Consider the following 22,638-nt stretch of genomic DNA (forward strand, 5'->3'; position numbering starts at 1 on the left):
TTATTATTTTAAACATTTACATATTTTGGTTGCAAACTTAAAAATAAATTAATATAGTAATTTTAATTTATTAGTGATATTATTTTTTACATACTAAACAGAGTTATAATATGTGAAAAGTTGTAAATAATTCAAATGTTAATTAAAATTCCATGTAATACATTCAAAAATTTTAATTCAATTAGGTTATGAAGAATATATTTATTATTTTTTAAAATTTGAAAATTAAATTATATTAAAGTTTTAGACATTGATAAATTCTAATTTTATATAAAAGTTTAAAGACTAAAACATATTTAATCTAATCTTAGAAAAACGAAAATAATTCAACACTCACAAATATCAACATTTTTATGAAAATTCAAAATTCTTTTGACTAGCATGATAATGTAAAATACCACTACTAAAAATTACAGATGAAGAATACTGTATCTGATAAATCTCTTTTTAATACCTTAAAAATGTAATTTCCATCTTTAAAGTTTATGTGATTAAAGAAGAGTATTATATATATATATATATATATATATATATATATGGGGTTTGCTCACGCGCGTACGTCTGTTTTTCAGTTGGTACATTTTGACAATGTGTACCGAGTTTTAGTAGACAAAAATACTCTTATATATCATGGATTCTAAGTTTTAAAGTTAAGAGTATTTTAATAATTTTCATTCTCAAAACTAAAAAAAAAAAAAGAAACCCCTCAAGTCCTTACTCACCTCTCTCTCAACCCTTTCTCTTTCATCTCTGTCACTTGAACCTTTTCTCTGTACCGTAGTTCCAGTTGAAAAAATAAAAAACACTTGACGTTAAATTAATTTGCCTTTGTAAAGAGTTGAGTCATTTACATATTCAACTTCAAGCAAAGGTTCATTCAAGATCTCTTCAATTTCACCATCTTCACTAACCTATATGCATATGTTGAATCATCATCTCTAAAAAAACCCTCTAAGCCAATTACCAATTCCTTCGAATGTCATTATGTTTGTGAAAATTAGATAAAATTATATACGACAAATTATAAAACAAAAACTCATTATAAAATCATTTTTTGTAAGAAATTGTTTAACAACGAATGTTTCTGATTTTTTTCAGGCCAATTACAATTTTCTCTGATGTCATTATGCTTGTGAAAATTAGATAAAATTATATAAGACAAAAATTATAAAATAAAAACTTATTATAAAATCATTTTTTGTAAGAAATTGTTTAACAGAGAGTATTTCTGATTTTTTTTCAGGTCAATTACCAATTCCTTTATGCTTGTGAAAATTAGATAAAATTAGATAAGACAAAAATTATAAAATGAAAATTCATTATAAAATCATTTTTGTAAGATGGTTTAACGACAAGTGTTTCTTGATTTTTTTCAATTTGAGTTACAGTAGGGATGACAAATAAAAAGTTGGAGTGAGATGAAAGAAAAAGGGTTGAGAGGAATGAGAGAGGTGAGGAAGGGTTTGGGGTTTCTTTTTTTTTTTTTAGTTTTTAGAATGAAAATTATTAAAATATCCTTAATCTTAAAACTTAGAATCCATGATATATAAGGGTATTTTGATCTACTAAAACCTGATATTTTTGTCTACTAAAATTCGGTACACATTACTAAAATATACCAACTAAAAACAAAGCATACACGCGTTAGCAAAATCCTATATAATATAAAGGATATCGTGACTCAGTTAAAAGTTTTTGAGGTTATCATTTATAATTATTTCTGCATACATTATATTTTGCGTAAATTGTCTCATGCATATGTCTTTTTCAAATTTTTGTACAAGCTCACTTAAAAATAATAAGTCTATTTATGATCCACACAGGGAAATGTTATTAATGGATGAGAGAGGAAATAAAGTTCCTATATCTTTCAAAATAAAAAGAATTATTTTAACAATAAAGAAAATATTGATATTGAGCTATTTGTAAAGAAAGCATAAAAAAATATTTAAAATAATTTAAAAGTATAATTTATTTTAAAAATAAATATTATATTTAGAGAAAATATTCCAATAAATACAAGATTTGTGATCTTTAAATAAGGATTATAAATATATTTATCAATTAATACATGGATTAAACAAAAAAGTTAGAGGATAACTTTTTGTTGTAGTTAAAGAACTATAAGTTACACCTGAAGTCAAATACATAAAAGTAATTATTTTCATTTTGTAACCTTCTATTATATATTCTTATACAAGAGTAAACTTTTATAGTATTTTCGTAATATTTTTAATCATCTCATTTTATACAAAAGTAAAGTGCAAATAATAGCATACACATATTTTAATAATTGTTAAAATTACTATGGATTTGTAAAAGGTAAAATTAATTTGAAAACTTATATGGAGTTATTTGATTTATGAATTTTAAAAAATTATTTATACATATATGTATATAAATTGTAGTTATTAATTATTAATTTGGTTTCATTTTGAGAAAAGGATAAAATTATTTTATTTATAAAAAACTAAATCAAATCAAAATTTAAAATATCGAAACCAAATTAAATACACATACATTGTTTACACATAACACTACCAATATTACATCAGCAATATCACTATCACCTAATTTGATACATAACATAAAAAATTAAAAATAGTAAAAAGTAACCCTTAACATATACAAAGTCAAATTAACGAAAACTATGTTCACGAAGAACGTTCTTACCATATGGACGGTTTCCATTAAAAACGAACAAAACTAATACTTTTAGAAACATAAAATACCATATTGAAAATTTAAATTTCAGTAACCAAAATGTAAGATACTAAAATAATATTTGTTAATCTTTTAATACAAGTAGATGTTTGTCTTGGATAGCGTAGAGAAAAGAAACAAAAAACAAATTTTGGGAGTCCCGTTTTCGAATTTGGCGCCAGGAAAAAAGGAGTCCTAACGGTCAAAAGTAGCGATTGGGAGGGATGTTGTGAGAACCAACAAAGAAAAAAAGCGGGAGTCTGGAAAGAACGAAAGTGGGTCCCATGATTTGTAAAAAATGGAATGAGTCCTCACGCTTCCCAGTCTGCCCTTTACCCACTGCCAAAAGACACTGTGCTTCCCATTTTCGAATCCGTTCAAAATTTCAAACAGCCTGCGTGCGTGGCCCATGCACTCTTTAGGGCCACAATATCTACGCGGATCCTCTCCTTCTCCCTCCTTTGCCGCCAACATTCCTCTCTTCCCGCCACAACTTCTGACGTCAAATCACGCCTCCTTTCCTTTGTCTCTTCCAAAACCCACATTCCATGCCCCCTCACTCTTTCTCTCTCTCGCCGTTTATCTGACCCAAGAAATGGGTCCCTCCCTCCATCATCTTCTCTCTCCAATGTTTCCAATTTCAAAAACAACCACCCTTACCATCATACATCATCCATGGACCAAAAAATTAAACTAACCAAACATGATCATGAATCTCATTCTCCACACCTGCCTCCACCACTACCCTACCACTCTTCTCTCATACGTGCGCCTATGTTCTTCGCAACCAATCCTATTACTCCTTTTCAATACCCTCCACTTATTATCTTTAATAATCAACTAAATCATACCTAATCAATTACTATATCTACGCATCTTCCCATACACTAATCAAATACTTACTGTTTTTTCTTCTTTTTACCGTAATACTCACAGGAACACATGCAAAGGATTGTATTTCTAGTCATCATTTTCATGTTATGAGATTTTTAACTGCCTTTAAACAAAACATATTCAGTATCAGTAAAATTAAAGCATGTCACTAACCATTTATATAAACTACTTCATTTCATCATCGACTCTCACCTATACCCCTCTCTGTATCATTTCTTCTTTCAAGGCCGACTTTTTACAACAACAAAACAATCATTTCTAGAATATTGTATGAATATTAAATCGATTTGATAGAAGTTATGTTCCAAAATATTAGCAACATATTTTAGTTTATGTTTCAATTTTAAAGAGGAATTAGAATCTTTGCAATTACTTAAAAAGGTCGTGGTCTTTACCGTTACTGTAACATAATAAAAAATATATATTTGTTTTAAATGACAGGAAAAACGTATAATAACTTTCACTGTAATTAGTGCACTGTGTATGATACAACAACATATACACTTTTTTTTTCTATCATATTATCTTGCTAATAATGGAAATGATTTCATTTTATAGTTAAAGAGAGAAATGCAGATGCTGAAAAACTAATTAATACATAAATACTAATTGACGAATGTAAGGAAAATGGGGATGGAAAAAGAATGAGTGTATAAGGTTATGAGGAAAGACAATAATGTTTTCTAACAGCACAAAAAAACGTATAATAAGTTTCGGTGTAATAACATGCACCATTATTTGATTCTGACATATATTATGTTGTTAATAAAGGAAATGATTTAATTTTTAATTTAAGAACGGCAATGCAGATGGCGGTAAGTGGAAATTAATTAAGGATAATTTGAATCTTGTGAATGACGGATATAGGGAAGGCATGGATGAAACAAGAATGAGTATATAGGGTTATAAGGAAAGACAATAATGAAATTAACAGGAGAGACAGAAGTAGAGAGAGGAGAAATACAAGGGAAAGTTGGCCAAAAACAAGAGACGGAGGAAATGCCTATAAGAGCGGTGTTGTCACGTGCCTACGTCATAATTAATCACACCGTAATTACCAAGATTACTCGATTGTTACTATGGCCCCCAAAATGCCACGTGGCCTGGAGCCCACTGGTCTACCCCTCTTCCGTTGGCACTGTGCTGTTGAGTCCAAAGCACGCAAAGGAGCACAAGTAAATTCCACGTGTCGTCCCAGCTGGACCCGTAACTACCCCGATTTGTGTGTCTTGGTGGTTGGTTTAGCCGCTGGGGAAGATAACGGGGTGAAAGAGTAAGTTGGGTCAGGACGGGCAAGCCATGTCACGCTGCCCGCGTAGCCTAGGCGTGGCCTATGATTTAAATTTAAATAAAGAAATAAAATAAAATAGAGATAGTAGGAACTAAAAGTCATGAATAATATAAATAGGTATTATGTGCGGTTTTAGAAAGAGGTAGAGGTAGGATCAAGGCGTGGGTTGCGCTAGGAAGAAGAGAGAGAAAGGAAGTAGTTCTCGCACTCTCACAGCAAGGCACAGCGAATGCGAGCAAGTTTGGTAAGATTTGTTTATGGCGATTTGATCGAAGGAGGTAGTGCGCATTAAAAGCCACCGTTTGGAATTTTAAGGCAACTTTATCTACTACCAGTATATAACTTCTGCCCAGTTTCCACACCCAGACACATCACGAGAATTTACTGTACCGTCTTACTCACTGACCGACTCACGTCGTTTCGGGTGGCTATTCTTGCTGCTGGCAAAGCCGCTCCGCGGTAACCTCTTTTCATCAGAGCCTTATTCTTTCCTCGCTGGGTTTCTTCAGCTGCAGTCATAATACTCCACGTTTAAACATGGAGTGGCAACCATGTACGGATGAGTACGAGAAGCTCGTAATTCGCATGAGCACTCCCAGGTTTGTCTAATCAACTTCAATTCTTACTTCTTCTTTCTCTTTTCTGTTTTTATTTTCTTTTGCCCTTTTTCTTCATGCCCCTGATTAAGCAATTTTCGCAGGGGTGGTTTTCCTTTCACGGGTTTTTCAGAATCTTATTGAATGTTTTGTGTAGTGTTTTTCTTTCATACTTTTCTGCCTTTTTTTTCTCCCTTTGTCAAAATCTTTCATAATTCCAAACCCCTCATTGTGATTTTTAAGTCTAGAACTGCAACTTGTTTCGAAATTAATTGCTATTTTATTATTCTGTTTGTGTAAAATTGTTAACTCGTTGCGTGCTTTGGATTTAATGATTTAATTTTCTAATCGTGTCTGACTGTGTCAAGAATCGTGAACATCTCGAAGGGGGAGAAAAGTATGTTTTATCTAATCCTCATCGCTTTTGTCTAATTGATTTGTACCGACAACTGTATTTTAACAATTTTCTGACTTTTCTTTCTTTATCGTGTCTCATGACTCCATTGCCCCTTTTCTTCCAGAATGTTTTTCTTCATTCACATTACTTTATCTTTTTTATTGTGTTTTCATTCATTCCTAGAAATTCGGCTTTAAAAAGTTGTAACTACGCTGACTTTGACCTTTTATTGCGAGACAGGGTTGTCATAGATAATGCCGTGTGCTCCACCGCAACAATAGTCAAGGTAAACCCCGCTAAGAAAATCCGTCATTTTTTTTTTTCCCTCAAATTGTTGTTTTTCATGTATAAGTTAGGAAAATCATAAACTAATGGATTCTCTTTGATAAAATGTGTAGGTTGATAGCGGAAGAAAACATGGGATACTTTTGGATGCCGTACAAGTGCTTTCTGATCTAAATCTTTCAATTAAGAAGGCTTACATTTCCTCCGATGGGAGATGGTTCATGGATGGTAAGCTAATTTCCCCCTCTCTTTCAATTGGTAATTTTTATTTCGTGTGCTCTAATCTCTGCCTTGAATTGAATGACAGTTTTTCATGTTACTGATCAAAACGGAAACAAGCTAACCGATCAGAGCGTTTTGAATTATATTGAACAGGTATTAATTAATTTCGGACATCTATTTTATCTTCGAAGTTCGGTACTCTCCCAAGTTGTTTTTCTGTACTGGGTCTGAATTATTTTAAAAATAACCGCACTCTCGATTGTGTTGTTTTTATGTTATGTATCAGTCGCTTGGTGGAATTCACAATGGGAGTGCCAATGTCTTAAACGGTCTGACTACCCTTGAATTAACGGGCACAGACCGCGTTGGTCTTCTTTCGGAGGTGTTTGCTGTACTAGCTGAGCAGCAATGTGATGTGGTTAATGCTAAGGTTTGGACTCACAATGGCCGGATTGCCTCTTTAATCTATGTGAAAGACAGCAGTTCTGGGACTCTTATCGAGGACTCTCAGAGAATTAAAACTATTGAAGCACGTTTAAGAAATGTTCTAAAGGGTGACAATGATATTAGGAGTGCGAAAACTTCCTTCACTAACGCCGTTGTGCACACAGAAAGAAGGCTGCACCAGATGATGTACGCTGATCGTGATTACCAAAGGAATCCCATTTTCAAGTCTACTTCTGATATCCCAGTAGTCACCGTTCAAAATTGGGCCGAAAGGGGTTATTCGGTTGTCAATGTGCAGTGCAAGGATCGAATTAAACTTTTGTTTGATGTGGTCTGTAATTTGACTGACATGGAATATGTTGTGTTCCATGGAACTGCCAAGACAACAGTTGACCAAGCGTATCTGGTAATTATTCATAATCAATTGTTATTTTTTGGTCGGTTACTTGTTTTACATGCTAAGTTGAACTGAAATGATTCACTACAGGAGTTTTATATAAGACACAAGGATGGGACTCCAATTAGTTCAGAACCAGAACGTCATCGTGTGATTCAATGCTTGCAAGCTGCTGTGGAGAGAAGGGCATTTGAGGTATAGTGTTCTTGGTCGTAGTTTTGTTTGCTAAGTTATTAGTATTGGTATTACCTTATGGACTTATATAAATTGACTAATTAAATGATATATTTTTGGATATAGGGTGTTATGTTAGAGTTATGTACGGAGGATAGACAGGGGCTTCTAGCAGAAGTGATGAGAACTTTTCGAGAGAATGGGCTTAATGTGACAAGGGCGGAGATATCTACCATTGGGGACAGGACATCAAATGTGTTTTATGTAACAGATGCGATCGGATACCCTGCGGATCCAAAAATCATCGAATCTGTTAGGCAGAAAGTAGGATTGAGCCATTTAAAAGTGAAGGAGTTAGCATTGGTATGCCACGAGAAGGCAGAAAGGGAAGATGAAGCAGTTGGGGTTGGTGGGGCAGTGTTGCTGTGTCTGGGGAGCCTCGTGAGAAGGAATCTATACAATTTGGGTTTGATAAAATCGTGCTCTTAAAAGCGGAAAGGGGCGGTGTGAGAGAGAATTTAGGAGTGTGGAAGATATTTGCAACTTTTAGAGCATAATATTCTTTGCTTGAGGTTTGAGGTTTGTGTACATAATAAGTAAAGGTGGAATTTGGTGATGGTAGTTGTTCGTTGGTTGGGTTGGATTTGGTAGGTGAAATCTGATCATATACAGCTGGAATGGTTTGCGTCCCTACCATTTTAAATGCTTTGCGTGAAGAGGGGAAGTATTTTGGAGGAGATTGGGAATTGCATTAGAGGTTGTCGGCCTTGGTAAAAGTTAATTAATAGCAGTATTGGATTCTTTGGTGGCATAGGGAAATATAGTTAGATGCAGGGCAAATTTGGTTTCATACACCACGAAATTTGTACATAACGGCATACCAATTATTATCATTATTTAATATAAGTGTTTCACTCCATTCTTTAATTTAACTGTCTCTCTGCATGCTCTTAAAGATTGTTAGTTGCTTTGCGGTGCACCCTTTTTTACACGAATCCGAATCTTGTTTTTTCCTCCTTTTGGCCCCACGTATAATATGTGTGTTGGAGACTTCTAAAGGATTAAGTTGGGCATAAAATTGAAAGCATGATCCAATGAAAAACTTGTGTAAGGATGTGTTCACTTGAAACCATGGATGAATTTGACAAGATTTAAAAATAAAATGTGTGTTGTTTTTAAAAGAATTTAAAATTAAATGAAAGGGAATTTGAAAATAAAATTTATAAAAGTTTAGGAAAGATTTGAGTAATGCGATAAATTAAAAAAATGTTTTAATAAATTAACATTATCAAAACAAATTTAATGAGAAAAGTAATATAAAATTATATTTAGAAGTAAAATTATTTTTTATTATAAAACCAATCATCTAGTTTTAATTTAATTTTTTTTTCTATTCACCTAAATTTTTTTTCTATTCATCTTACAAAATAGGTATCCATTGGTACATATTCTTAGATTTGAATATAAAACTTTTATCATCTTAGGATGAATGGACGATCTAGTGAAACAAAGTCTGTCAGTCCTTGAAATATTAAGTGATGATAAAAATAAAGACAGAATGTGGTGAATAAATCAAAATTCATAATCTTTGACAGCATAAGAGTTCTTATATAAAAATCACTTGCGTAGTTTTCCATCTAATGATGATCACTAAAGAAACATAGTTAATTTAATACATCTTCTATAAACCCGTCCAACTTTGTAGTCAATTGTTAAAATTGTGAGTCTATTAAATTCATCATAGAGGTTTTACATTTCAAACCACGTGATGATGACATTCCCCAGATGAGACAGATGAGACAGATGACACATATTGAGTTTGACCTAGACTGTAATCATCCATATGTGACGATAAAGGTGCAGTCGGGTTATTACACCATTGAAACATAGGTGCTTAGGATATGTACTCCATTTGATTGATAATGAAAATCAACATCTAAACGAGTTTCCTAATAATGATGACGTGTCTCACGTGTTGTTTGCACTCCACTACCTATAGGTCGATCAGCCGTCCAAAACTTTCCCTTAGATCATAATGTCTAATGTCCACAATAGATAGCTTCTTTAAACAATGTCCTGCTTTTCTAATTGGTAGTCCAGAGACTATTAGTATCTCGTCCTTCGGGGTACTATATCAACCATACAGATGCAATGTTTGGACAGAGACTATTAGTATCTCGTCCTGATTTAGCTATGCCTTTTTCTTTATACTAGTGACACCACAATGGAGATTAATTCACTCGCCAGTTACAGGTCAGCGAACAAAAACAATGTTGACGGGGCAAGCCGGCACAAGCTGACCTCCCAAATGATATGTTCCTAAAAAAAATTAGTTGATAAACGTTACACTAGGTTAAAGAGAGTTAATGCACTTGTTAAAACAAATTAATGCCAAGAGGATGCGGACTCCTGTTTCGTAATCTGTATTTCATACCCAACGAAAATGAATAATAGGCAATAGAAGCCCAAACTGGGTCAGGTGTAAAAGTTTTTACTAAAGTCCATTCGCTTTCCCCTAATAAATAGAGCAAGCAAAATACAGTGTTCCATCCCCAAGCCCCGAATAACCATAGATGTTTAGCAAGAAACATGGCCAATTCCTTCAGTTTAAATGCATTGCCTCTGCGTGATATTTCTCCAGATCATCTGCATGTAATTTTTCGTCACGTATTCCTCCACCATAACCTCTTCCTTGACCTCCATCCTTTTGAATGCCTGGCCCTCTTCCTCCTGGCCACTTCTTCCTTATCCACTGAGTCAGATCAATAGCACATATGTATATTGGGCAAAGTAAATAGGGATGACCAAAACTTTAAAATCTTCAAGGATTTGTCCGAATTAAAAATTATTTCACACTAATTAAATTGGATTATTTTTTTTGTTTTACTAAACTATACTTCATTGAAATTTATTTTCTGTTTAGACACACATCATGACTTTGCGACAGGCCGAAATAAGTTACAGGTTAAATCCAAGATCAAAAAAGGTTGAGCAGGATCAAAGGTCGAGATCTAGGCCAAATTCAAGATGAGTCAAAGGTTGAGACAAATCATGCCAAGCTAAAGGTTGATGGGCCAGATTTAGCAAAATGTTGAGATGGATTTGACTCGAAATTCGATGAATTTCACTCGGGACGTCAATGGTTGAAACACGATTGAGTCAGTCCATACTGAAATTCAACCCAGTCGGCCCCGATCGAAAATCATACCAACTCGGCCTGAACGACCACAGTCAAAAATCGATCGAGACTGTCACAATCAAAACTCGATCGAGTTGGTCCCAACTGGAATTCGACTAAATTCGACCAAGTTGGCCCTTGTCGAAAATCAGTCGAAATTGGGCAGGGTCGCCACAGTCGAAACTTAGTCGAGTCAGTCTCTAAAATTCGGCCTACTCAGCCATGGTAAAAAATTAACCAAATTCTGTCATGACGACTATAATTGAAACTTGATTGATTTGGACCTAGGCTAAATTTGACTTAATTTGGCCGAGTTGTCCCTTGCTGATAATCGATCGTGTCTACCTCGACCAATACTTAGTCAAGTTCGTCCCGACCAAATTCAGGCAAGGTAAAATCGACCAAATTTGATTAAGTCCGACCAAAATTTGTTTGAGTCAACAAGAGTTAAAGTGAATTGCAACTTTAAAGATACTCAAACAAATAAAAAATATAAAGTGAAGTAGATTTAAGTTAACAAGTAGTTAACTCAATTACACCTTTAAAGATTCAATTTTTTAAAACTAAATTATAAAATAGTATAATTGAGTTTTTAATATAAACAATTCAATATTTTTGGAACAATATAGTATATTTAATTGATAATTTAGTATAACTTAGTTAATTTTTTCAAGTCCTAGAAGTAACACATTGAAAAAGCTTTATTTTGCAATAATGTATAACAATAACATGATAATTCTCTACAAATGAAAGAAATGCATTTTACAAAAAATAATCATCGAACTAAGTACATTACACTCTATAAACTATTCTAAAAAATGGGATTGGTTAGGAATTTACAATAACAAATTTGTAATAACAAAACATATTAAAACAAATAAGAAATTATAACAATCATCGTACCCATCAGCTTATATGGAAATGACATTCATCTTCATTTCTTACCAATCTTTTAAAGTTCTCTTTTAATTCCAATTATATCTAATAGTAAACAATTACACATTTAATAGTATATATTATCAATTACATTTAACGTAAACTTAATGTTAAAGATAATAGTTATACTTATCAACTAAATAGTTAGTATCTAACCGAAGAACATTGATGGTAGAAAAAGGAATGTATTTATGTTTAGTTTTGTGAATTAAGTTAAATCCAATTGAAACAGCTTTCGTTTCAAATTGAAAGGTTTTTTATTAATGTGATTAGTTGTTTTATAAGAACCACCTTTACATAAAACATTGAATGATTGAATGGAATGAATCTTATCCTCACTGGTTTTACATTGGAGATTTGTTTTTAGTGTAAGTGAAAGAGAGCAAAAACTACAAATGTAATATTAATCGGTCAAAATTTTCAGATAAAAAAGAAATACTTTTTAGAGAGGAAGAGACGACAAAGGCAGAGACGAATGAAAAAAAAAAACACAAATCTAATGTTAAATGTCAGAAGAAGAACTATAAATCTTGCATTAAAAGATCGATTTGAAAGCAAAACCGAAAACCTTTTAGAAAAAAACACAGGAAAATAAAAGCAATATGTTGTGCATGCGAAAGAAAAGCCTTCATCTCTTTTGTAGACACATGACAAACAAATTATTCTAGATTTTTTTTGTCACCTCACTTTTGAAGTATATCCCTTCATAACAGAAACATACTTCTCTTTATGAAGTATCTCCTCACTTAAAACCACTTATTAGAAGTATATGAACTAAAATGTTAAACTCTATATATGTATAAAATTGATCTATCATGTATAAGAAAAATGTGTAAAATTAATCTATAATGTAGAAAGACTTCCAGTCTTAGATTGTGCCCTATAAAAGAAAATATTATATCCTGTAATATTTAAATATTGCTTAATTTCTTTTAGACACTACATATATTGAAATTAAAAATAATTTGGATAGATAAAACTAGTTTATAAAATTAAAATGAAGTTCATAAACAACTATTTCATTATAAAACTCTTCCCAACCAAGTTAGAAGAAACTGCAGAGCATTTAGAAAGGAGTTAATTTTGAAACACTTCTTCTACAGGATCAATTTAATCATTTCAATAGATAAAAGGATATGCACAATCCAGTTTCTTCAATGCAAATTAAATCCTAGAATCTAATTATTCAAATCTAGGAACAGAACTTCAGATCCACTAGATACAACTAACAAGCATAGAGGACCAAGAGCACAGATCAGGAATCAGATAATTTGTTTAAGAACTGGTGAACTTTGTAACAGCCTTTGTACCCTCAGAGACAGCATGTTTGGCCAATTCTCCTGGTAGCACAAGCCTGACAGCAGTCTGGATTTCCCTTGATGTAATGGTGGGTTTCTTGTTGTAGCGGGCAAGTCTAGAAGATTCTTGGGCAAGCTTCTCGAAAATGTCATTGATGAAACTGTTCATGATGCCCATAGCCTTACTGGAGATACCAATGTCAGGGTGAACCTGCTTCAAAACCTTGAAGATGTAGATCTTGTATGTCTCCACACTCTTCTTGTGTCTCTTCTTCTTATCACCAGCTCCTCCTTCCTTCGGAAGCTTCTTCCCTGCCTTGGGCTTCTTCTCAGCCGGAGCCTTGTCTGCTACTGTGGACTTCTTCTCCTCCGCCGGCTTCTTCTCCGCTGGCTTCTTATCTGCCTTTGGTGCCATATCTAGGACAGAACTTTGAGCGCAGAAGTAAATTAGGGTTTAGATTTGGGATTTCAGAAGCTTAGTGTGAGAGCAGATGAAGTTGTGAATATCAGAGTTTAAGAGAAATGTAAATATAAGGGAAAGTTTTGTCTTCTTATTGGGTAATGGGGTTCTTCGCGGATCGATGAGCTGGCGTTTTTATGAAAGTGTTGATCAACGGCTGAGATGTTGGTTTCCCTTTTTAGTTTCCTTAGGTGCCTAAACATATTCTTGTCCCACTGTTTTCTTTTATGATTGAGTTGAAAGCAAGCCAGTTTCACAATGGAAACTTATGTTGTCCTTTTAAGTTTCATCTATGAAAATACATTTTCTTTTAAGAAAAAAAAAAACATTTCTTTTAAGAAAATCCACTCCTATCTAATAAAAATATAGAATAAAATTTAGAACCATGAATTGTTTCCGTTATTAAATTATTTTTGTTTCAAAATATATATTATCTAATTTATCATCCTCCCATCTTTCAAATATTATATTTGTATGATGATAATGGTTTTACAAACACTATTAGAAAAACGACTCTTAACATTAGTCATTATTTACATTTTATATGTTGTTCAATACTGGTTAGTATCATAACTAGTATTTATATCTCTTATAACAAGTCAAAATTCGATAAATTGTTCATTATTGCATCAGGAAATCCTTCTACATCAATTATGAAGTGAACTAATATAGAATAATCTCCTTTAAACTATTACTGATGTAATAAGTGAGTTTATTTAGAGTTGTTTCTATGTATATTTCCTTACTTGTAAATGAATATATATATATATAATAAACCTTATTATATGTATATTGTCAACAACAAAAAATTAATATTGATTCAAAACAATAAATACAAAAAAAAAAATACCATTGATTCTGTTGTATACATATAACGAATTGAGAATCGATTCTAATAATAGGAAATCTCTACAATGAGGGTAATTGTATGTGAAAAAGAACAAGGGTAATTTGAACATTACACACTTGGTAATTTGAACAATGGGTCATTTTGCAAATGAGCACCCTCATTTTGTTGAATATCACCTGACCCCAAGAAAATACCATCATCAAATTCGTCTTCTTCTATAATACATACCTTGAAATAATGAAAGCAGTAGTGATAGGATTAATTTTATTTTAGAACTCGCTACTAGGTAAACTCCATTGGATTGATATACGAAATGGTAAAATAATTCGCGTTGAAATCATCATAAATTGACTTGTAGGAAATTAAACTCAGTTTTTACAAAATTTTATGTTGAGTATTTTTTTACATTTATAACATATTTATATAATATTTTGTCATATTGATGTATTAATGAGATTATCTTTTCTGAAAACTTGTGAGCAAAATGAAAATTTAAATAGATGAACAAATTTAGAAAAACTTTTAAATACGTATGGAAAAAAATAGAAGATAATATAACAAAGTATACTTTTTAGATGTTGACTATGGAATTAGAAATTAATATTTTTTCCAAAATTAAAATAATTTAATATTATCTTTTAAAATCAAAATAAGAAATTCCTAACAGTTAATTTGAAAAAGAAAACTAATTAATTCTATCATTGTTAATATAAAATAATTAGGGGAGAGTATAAAAATCATATAATATATTATTTTACTTTGAAATAAAAATTGTTAAAGGCATAACAATTTTACGGTGGAAACAATTCAAGAATAAGTAATATTGAAAGAAAATGAATTATTTGATTTGTTATGTATTATTTTATTAGATAGGAATGAATTTTCTCAAAACAAATAATACAGATTAAAAAGATAAATTTGATATGCTACTGTTTGTTTTCTGACATGGACGTGTTTCGTTTCCTATCCTTTGTAAAATTGTCTTGGTTTTCTCAATCATGTGAGGTACTAGCCCGCAAGAATATATAACATTAGGCGCCAAAGGAAAACAAATGCGAAAAAAACATCTTTACCGTTGATCAACATATTCTTCAAAATGCCAGCTCATCAATCCACGCTAAAGTTCACTAACCAATAAGAAGGTCAAAACCTTTTCCTATATTCACCATCCTAGTACGCTCTGGTCAGTCACAATTTCAACTACTTTGTCAGTTTTTTTTTTATCGTGAGTATTTCTTCCCACACTCACATAATAATAATATTTAGGTTAGTTGATTTTTATGTTGAAAAGATGAATATGAAAGTTAAGATCCCATTAGACTCAATATTATTCTCTTGCCTTATCCAACAACTCAATATTATTATCTTGACTCAATATTATTCTCTTGCCTTATCCAACAACTCAATATTATTATCTTGTCTTATCCAGCAACTTAAGGTCCACTTATGAGAGAAAGATACTCTATATAGTTCGGGGCATAATTTGTAGTTCTAAAAATATAAGTTTTCATTAACATTAGGTTAAGGAACTTCTTTATAGTTTCATTTTAATTTTAAAAGTGTTTTTGAATTTTTTATTTGTAATTTAATAAATTTTTAAATTGTAATATTTATTGTAGGTCATATTTAATTATATCAGATGGATAAGTATCCATATTTGGATTCTGAAATAAATTCTGATTTTATATCGGAGTTTTCTTATTTTTTAAAAGAAGTGGGTGAGGGTGATTACACAGATCAATTTTCCACTGATCAAATATTCCCTACGAGCTACCTGTAGTGTCTGAGTAGTACGTTGATATATTATTAACATATTATATACAAAAAAAGTAATTAATTATGTAATAAAAAATATTCAAACAAATAATAAGTAATCAAAGAATATAAAATTCCAAAAAAATTACATATATAATAATTAAATAATTACAAATAAATCCAAAATAATATTTAACAAAATTTACGGATAATAATTATTATTTAATTCAATAAAAAATTTAATAATTATTTCAATTTCATAAAAAAATTAAATAAATAAAATTAAATACATAATAAATAATATATTACGAAAATAATAATATGTTCAAAAATAACAAATTCAACAAAATTTAACAAACAAATAAAATAATTCAAAATATATTAAAAGAAAACATTTTATTTAACAACTAATATAAAAAATTAAATTTATTATACTAACCTAATAAAAATAAAACCTAATAAAATAAATATATAGTAACCTAATAAAAAAAATTAAAAAACCTATAGAAATAAAAACCTAAAACGACATTTGAACTCCGGCAAGAACTAACGCACTTCCATGTGCGGTTAGTCTGAGCCGTCTCTAGAAGCTTTCCGCAGATCCAAATGTGGTTTCTCTGTCCACCTTTCCACACTTCCAACTGCGGAAGTCTGTGACCGCAACTCCAACGGCGTTTAAGCAGCCTGCTCTCCGGCGACCAACACGAACCGAATCTCCGGCAACCAGCACGAAGCGAACACCCAACGAAGCACATGCATAGATTGTATGACAACAAACAGAGCAGATGCATGAAGGGTACTAACCTGGACGCCAGAAACACCTGAGATTTGTGAGAAAAACAACCACGAAGGAGGAACGCAAACAAAGCTTGGCACAAGAGGGAGGGTGGAGACAAAATAACAGTGGTAGAGGATACAGGAGAGAAGAATGGCAGAGGAGGAGGACGGAGACAAAAAGAGGGAGGAGTGATTTAGAAAGGGGTGTAGGGTTTGAGTTTGAGATGCGGCAGAGTTAAAGTTTCAAAATTAGTCAACTTTTTAAAAATCCAAAATATTCTCGTTGAGTGTGCTAAGGGTGTGACACCCGGGCACGGAGACGAGGGCGGGGAGTGACGCCGGTGCAAGAAGCATGGTGCAGGGGGGCACAGACAAGGAGCGGCTCCTGGCAGCTTCGGGTGGAAGGGGTACATGGACGAATCGAACATACACTGGAATGAGAGGGATCTGGAGACTGTATAGGTATGGGACTATACAGTTGAAGGATAGCTTAAAGGAATTGATTTGACTACTCATATCACCAAAATGCATTTGCTTTTCGGTAGCCTGACTCATAAGAACTCCATGGTTAAGCGTGCTTAGCCTGGAGCAATTCTGGGATGGGTGACCTTCTAGGAAGTTTTCCCAGAAAGTGTGCGAGTGAGGACAAAGCACACTGGAAAGCCTGGTGGTGGTCTGTGGGGGCAGTCAACGGTCCCTGTGAGTTGCCGGGACGTTACAAAGGGTATACTTGGAATTAAAATATATTTGGGAGGTGCAGGACGAAGGCAGTGAGGTGCAGGGAGAATCACTCTTTTATCAAAAGCAAATCTAACATTAAAAATGACAGACAAATTTTGAAACAATAGATAAATTGTGAGAGGCAATACAAATATACGTGTTCGTGAATTACGTGATAAAATATGCAGGTAGATATTTGATATATATAAATATTTATTACTTATCTATAATTAGGCTCTGAGTGAATTTGAAGGGGAAGGATAAGGAGCGAATAAATTTTAATTGTTTTCTTAAGGTGATTGAAAGTAATATTGTAAGTAAAGTTGATGAAAGTTTGTATAGAATTTCACTAAGATAAGAAAAATGTTTTGATAGATAAAAAATAAAAATTACTAAATTGTCTTTCATAGTAATAATAATATAAAATATATTTAAGAGCAATATATTATTGTTATTATTATTATTTATTTTATTAATAATATTATTATTTTTATTATATATATATATATATATATATATTTATATATATTATAAAATATATATTTAATTAGTTTAAATTAAATTTAAAGAAAAATGAAAAAAATGTTAATGAACCACAACACAACTTAAAAGAAAAATATATGCACCATGCAGGATACGTAAAATATGCACCAAAGACTTTGTTCACCAAACCATGAATCTCTTGCCCCAACCCATATAACCACTTGCATGCATACACCTGCAATATGAAATGATATATTGACATTTTTGTAAAAATGCTTGACATCCATAGATTTCATTCGCAAATCTTTTCTCGATAACAAAGATGAATATTTTACCTATCTTGCGAATCATCGTTCGTGAATCATCAAATACGAAAATATAATCACCTACAATTCATTTCTTTATAACAGTAAATACGTGGAAACAAACACACTTTACTGAGTATTTTAATATTCATTTATAAAATAGATCAAATGTAATATCATATCATCTGTAATTGCATATATCCATTGTTTATAAAAAATTAAAATTAAAAAATTATGTTTTATTAAATTTAATTTAATTAAAATTATATTTTATCAAGTTAAATTTAATTAAAATTAAAACTAATTTACATTTTATACTTAATTTAAATTTAATTTAATTTATATTGTATTTTATTTTAATTTTTGTAATTTTGTTTATATTTTATTTTAAAAAATTATAAATATATATATATTTTTTAAAATATTCGCAAGTATCAACGAATATCCACGAAATTTAAAATATTTGTAGGTATTTTTAAACGAGTATCTAACGAGAATAGATGAATTTTTTTGTTGTGAATCGAATAGCATGAAGACATTATCTGTGTCCGACCTAACCCGTTGTCATTCCTAGAGTGGGTCGACTTTAAATCGAGAAGTCGTACACCCCACACACAACTTTCCTAAACAATTTGTCAGAATTGAAAGTCATTAGGGTTAACAACTTCAACTTGGAAGTTGTCAGAGGGTGCACAACTTCCATTTAAAAGCTTCCAAGGGGTGCATGACTTCCAATTGAGTTGATTTGTTAATTAATCACGTCATGCTCCACCGAGTTAACCATATGTCCTACCGAGTTAACCTCAAGCTCCATCGAGCTAACCACATGACTGAGCTCCCCACACGTTTCAATAAGTAAACATATAAAATATTACTTTAGTTATTCGATTTTAACGATAACACCTAACCTTATATACAATGAATTTCTGACACCGAGAATGTTTGTTAATAGTCTAATTGTTTTAAGATAGTCTTATAAAACTCCAACTATACAAAGAAACTAATTCTATTGTCTATAAATCAGTCCCTTCATCGCCCAACACCAGTTCCACTGAAATATCATCCTCTACTCACACCAATCAGGTGATAATTGAAAAATAAAAATACAAGCAAACATACAAACAAACAGAAAGGTAAGCTTAAAAAACACATGCAATTTAGATTTATAATATAACAATTAAACTTCCAAATAAAACAAAATATAAACATACACATAGACTCTAGACTTGATCATCCGGATACATGTATTGATGTTGGACTCTCACGAGTTTTGCACTTATAGTGGTGAAACAACTTGCTCATCCAAGCTACCACACAAGGTTAGTTCGTCTACCACATACGGTCAATGAATTAGACCATAGACTAGGACTTCTTGCTACTCCTCACCACATAACCCATTATCTCAACTTGAGATTATATGGTGATTGGAGTGTCAAGATATCCCCCAAAACATAATTCATACATCAATAATACACTAGTGAATGCCATCATAGAATCTCACCGAGAGACCCATGGAATTACGCCACACATGGATACCATACCAATAACAATATCTCATCATCACTTCTATATCATACTCGAAATAACATCACTAGTATCACCATATTTATAAACTATAACATATATAATGTCACACAAATATATATTCAATTTGTATAAATCATTCCAAACCAATCAAAACTAGAAAACACAGAAAAATTAGTAGAAACCTTAAAACAGATGTCCAAACTATAACTGGTGCCATTAAGCAGGTCACACCTAACGAATTAAGAGAAAAGAGGTCTAGATCTGCAGTAGAGAAATGATGCTTAGCACCACTCGATACCGCTTAGTGCCAAGCAAACAAAGAGCTCACTTATTTTTCTTCACTTATTTTCTTCACCTAATTTTTCCATTATTATTTTTTACTATTTCTTTCATTCACTTTCTTCATTTAATTTATGCATCCATCTTTTGTATTAATTCTTTGACTTATTTTCTAGACTAACTTTTTTTAATTATATTTTATTTTACCTAATTTCTTCACACACTCTTTTTAATTAGATATTTCATAAAATCCCTAAAAATAAAAATATCAAATGAAAAAAGTAAATTAAACTGGGTCGCGACAACCTAAAGATAGTGCAGAAATGGGTTCTCTTCTAGTTGAGCCTAGTCCTCTCCCTTTCCCTAGTTTATGGAAGAATCCCCAATTTATGCAGGTGTGAGAAAGATAATTATCGTGGTCTTGTTCTGTTGTTCTTGGTTTTCCTACAGGTTATTCGAACTCGTGGTGTAGATTGGAGAAGTTTGACGAACGAATTAGGGTTTTGCACGTATCGCAATTATGATTTGGGGCTTTCGAATGGAAAACACGAATTGGGGCTAGGGTACTGTGACGCTGAAGGGCGCGTGAAGAATGGCCAAATCGCACTTGTGATTTCCTCTATTTACCGAGTTCAGAAGCGCGCAGGAGAAGACGCCATTTGTTGATGGATGCACCAGGTAGTCCATGGCATTCGTGCGAGGGTTTCACAATTTCTGCGTTTTGTGAACATTTTATGTGTTTCAGGTTGATGAAGGAAGACGAACATGGCATCAACGATATGATTGGGTTGCCTACTCATTCTCTACGATGGCCATGGAAGAGGTGTGAATCGCAACTTGGTTGCGCGAAAGCGGTGTGCTCGTGGTGGATGGTGCGTTGAAGGTGGCGGCGTGACAGTGGCGGTAGCTAGGTTTCACTCATGAGGGAAGATGGCGATGTCGTGACAAGGCTACTGATGTGACACTCTTTCATTGTTTGTGGAGAGTGAGAGTTTTTGTAGAAAGTAACACACAGATAGTCACCTCAGACAAAATTTAACGTCATTGCTTTTCTTACCATTTTGACTTTGGTTTGAGGCCATAAGTGGTTTTTACACTTTCATACCCTTAAATCCGAACACATGTACGAAAAGTGAGAAATTATACAATCTCACAAATTATCATCTTTCCTTCTTTCGAAATTCATAAAAAAAAAACAAATGCAATTAAAATCCCAAATCAATATGCGCATGTATTCTTATGTAATATCTTGACCTCAAGCTAACTCGATGTACATTTATACCATACTAAAAAAATTATATTCATTTAAAATATAATTTTTTAAAAGAATTAAATAAAAAATTATTAATTTTTGTTAAGTTTTAAATAAGAATAAAAAAAATTAATTATGTTTGTATAATTTTTTATTTATTTTATCAGATAAGATTGAATTTTCTTAAAACAAATAATATTAGGTAGAACAATGTAAAAGGGAGAACTTTCATATGCACTCCAGGTTGATTTTCTGATACTGAAGTTAAAAAAATTGTGTTCCTTTCATTTGTAAAAGGTAATACCCGCCTAAGAATAAATTTAGGCGCCCAAGGAAAACTAAGAAGCCAAAAGAACATCTCAACCGTTCGTCAACAGTCAATCTAAACACCAACTCATCGATCCGCGCCAAGGTCCTATAGCCAATCAGAACTCAAAAACATTTCCCTATATATACAATCGTCCAAGGCTTTCTTCATTCACATCTTCAATAGCTTTTCCATTAAGCTTTCTGAATCTCAATTCAAAACCCTAATTCTCTTCAGGTCTCCAACTTCTGCTCTAGATATGGCACCAAAGGCAGAAAAGAAGCCAGCGGAGAAGAAGCCTGCAGAGGAGAAGAAGTCCACCGTAGGAGACAAGACTCCAGCGGAGAAGAAGCCGAAGGCAGGAAAGAAGCTTCCGAAGGAGGGAGGAGCTGGCGGTGATAAGAAGAAGAAGAGAAGCAAGAAGAGTGTGGAGACATACAAGATCTACATCTTCAAGGTTTTGAAGCAGGTTCACCCTGACATTGGTATCTCCAGCAAGGCTATGGGCATCATGAACAGTTTCATCAACGACATATTTGAGAAGCTTGCGCAGGAATCTTCTAGACTTGCCCGCTACAACAAGAAGCCCACCATCACTTCAAGGGAAATCCAGACTGCTGTCAGACTTGTATTGCCTGGAGAATTGGCCAAACATGCCGTCTCTGAGGGTACCAAGGCCGTTACCAAGTTCACTAGTTCCTAAACAAGTTATTTTATGTCTGACCTGTGTTCTTGGTCCCTAATGCTTATTAGTTGTATTTATTGGATCTAATGTTTTAATCCTCGATTTCAACCAGTAGGGTTTTAGTTTTAGTTTAAACTGAAAAAATGTGATTGTGCACAGCCTCTATGTATTGAAATGATTAAATTGATGCAATAGAAGTGTTTGATACCGAATCATGTATTCATGTTCTACTTTCCTTTGTTCATAAGTTATATAATTGGATTACAAATAGTTATTTCTGAAGATGGCTAAATTGGGATGTATTCATCAGCTGATTTTTTTTCCTTCGCATTTGGTAGCTTAAAATCCTATAAATAATTATCTCTATTTATAGAGACTGATGAACACATCTACTAACACAATCCAAAAGTGGCGTAAGTT

At 32.5% G+C, this 22,638-nt stretch overlaps 3 protein-coding genes across 3 annotated transcripts; 2 read left to right on the forward strand and 1 right to left on the reverse strand.

Annotated features, from left to right (window-relative positions):
• The first annotated feature begins 5,021 nt into the window (after positions 1 to 5,021).
• Positions 5,022 to 8,333, forward strand: LOC124825076 (ACT domain-containing protein ACR8-like). The gene is made up of 7 exons (XM_047297615.2): positions 5,022 to 5,487; positions 6,122 to 6,167; positions 6,280 to 6,394; positions 6,474 to 6,541; positions 6,675 to 7,241; positions 7,323 to 7,427; positions 7,533 to 8,333. The coding sequence occupies exons 1-7, from the start codon at positions 5,426 to 5,428 to the stop codon at positions 7,893 to 7,895; spliced, it is 1,326 nt and encodes a 441-aa protein (XP_047153571.1). The 5' UTR covers positions 5,022 to 5,425; the 3' UTR covers positions 7,896 to 8,333.
• A 4,264-nt stretch (positions 8,334 to 12,597) lies between these two features.
• LOC148206885 (putative histone H2B.1) lies at positions 12,598 to 13,325 on the reverse strand. Its single transcript, XM_088104883.1, has one exon. It carries the CDS (start codon positions 13,231 to 13,233, stop codon positions 12,796 to 12,798), a length of 438 nt encoding a protein of 145 aa, XP_087961009.1. The 5' UTR covers positions 13,234 to 13,325; the 3' UTR covers positions 12,598 to 12,795.
• Positions 13,326 to 21,707: 8,382 nt separating this feature from the next.
• LOC148206886 (putative histone H2B.1) lies at positions 21,708 to 22,430 on the forward strand. The gene has a single exon (XM_088104884.1). It carries the CDS (start codon positions 21,793 to 21,795, stop codon positions 22,234 to 22,236), a length of 444 nt encoding a protein of 147 aa, XP_087961010.1. The 5' UTR covers positions 21,708 to 21,792; the 3' UTR covers positions 22,237 to 22,430.
• Positions 22,431 to 22,638: the final 208 nt, after the last annotated feature.

Source organism: Vigna umbellata, chromosome 1 (assembly GCF_029865625.1).
Source record: "Vigna umbellata cultivar VRB3 chromosome 1, Vumbellata_1.0, whole genome shotgun sequence".
Classification (NCBI taxonomy): domain Eukaryota; kingdom Viridiplantae; phylum Streptophyta; class Magnoliopsida; order Fabales; family Fabaceae; genus Vigna; species Vigna umbellata.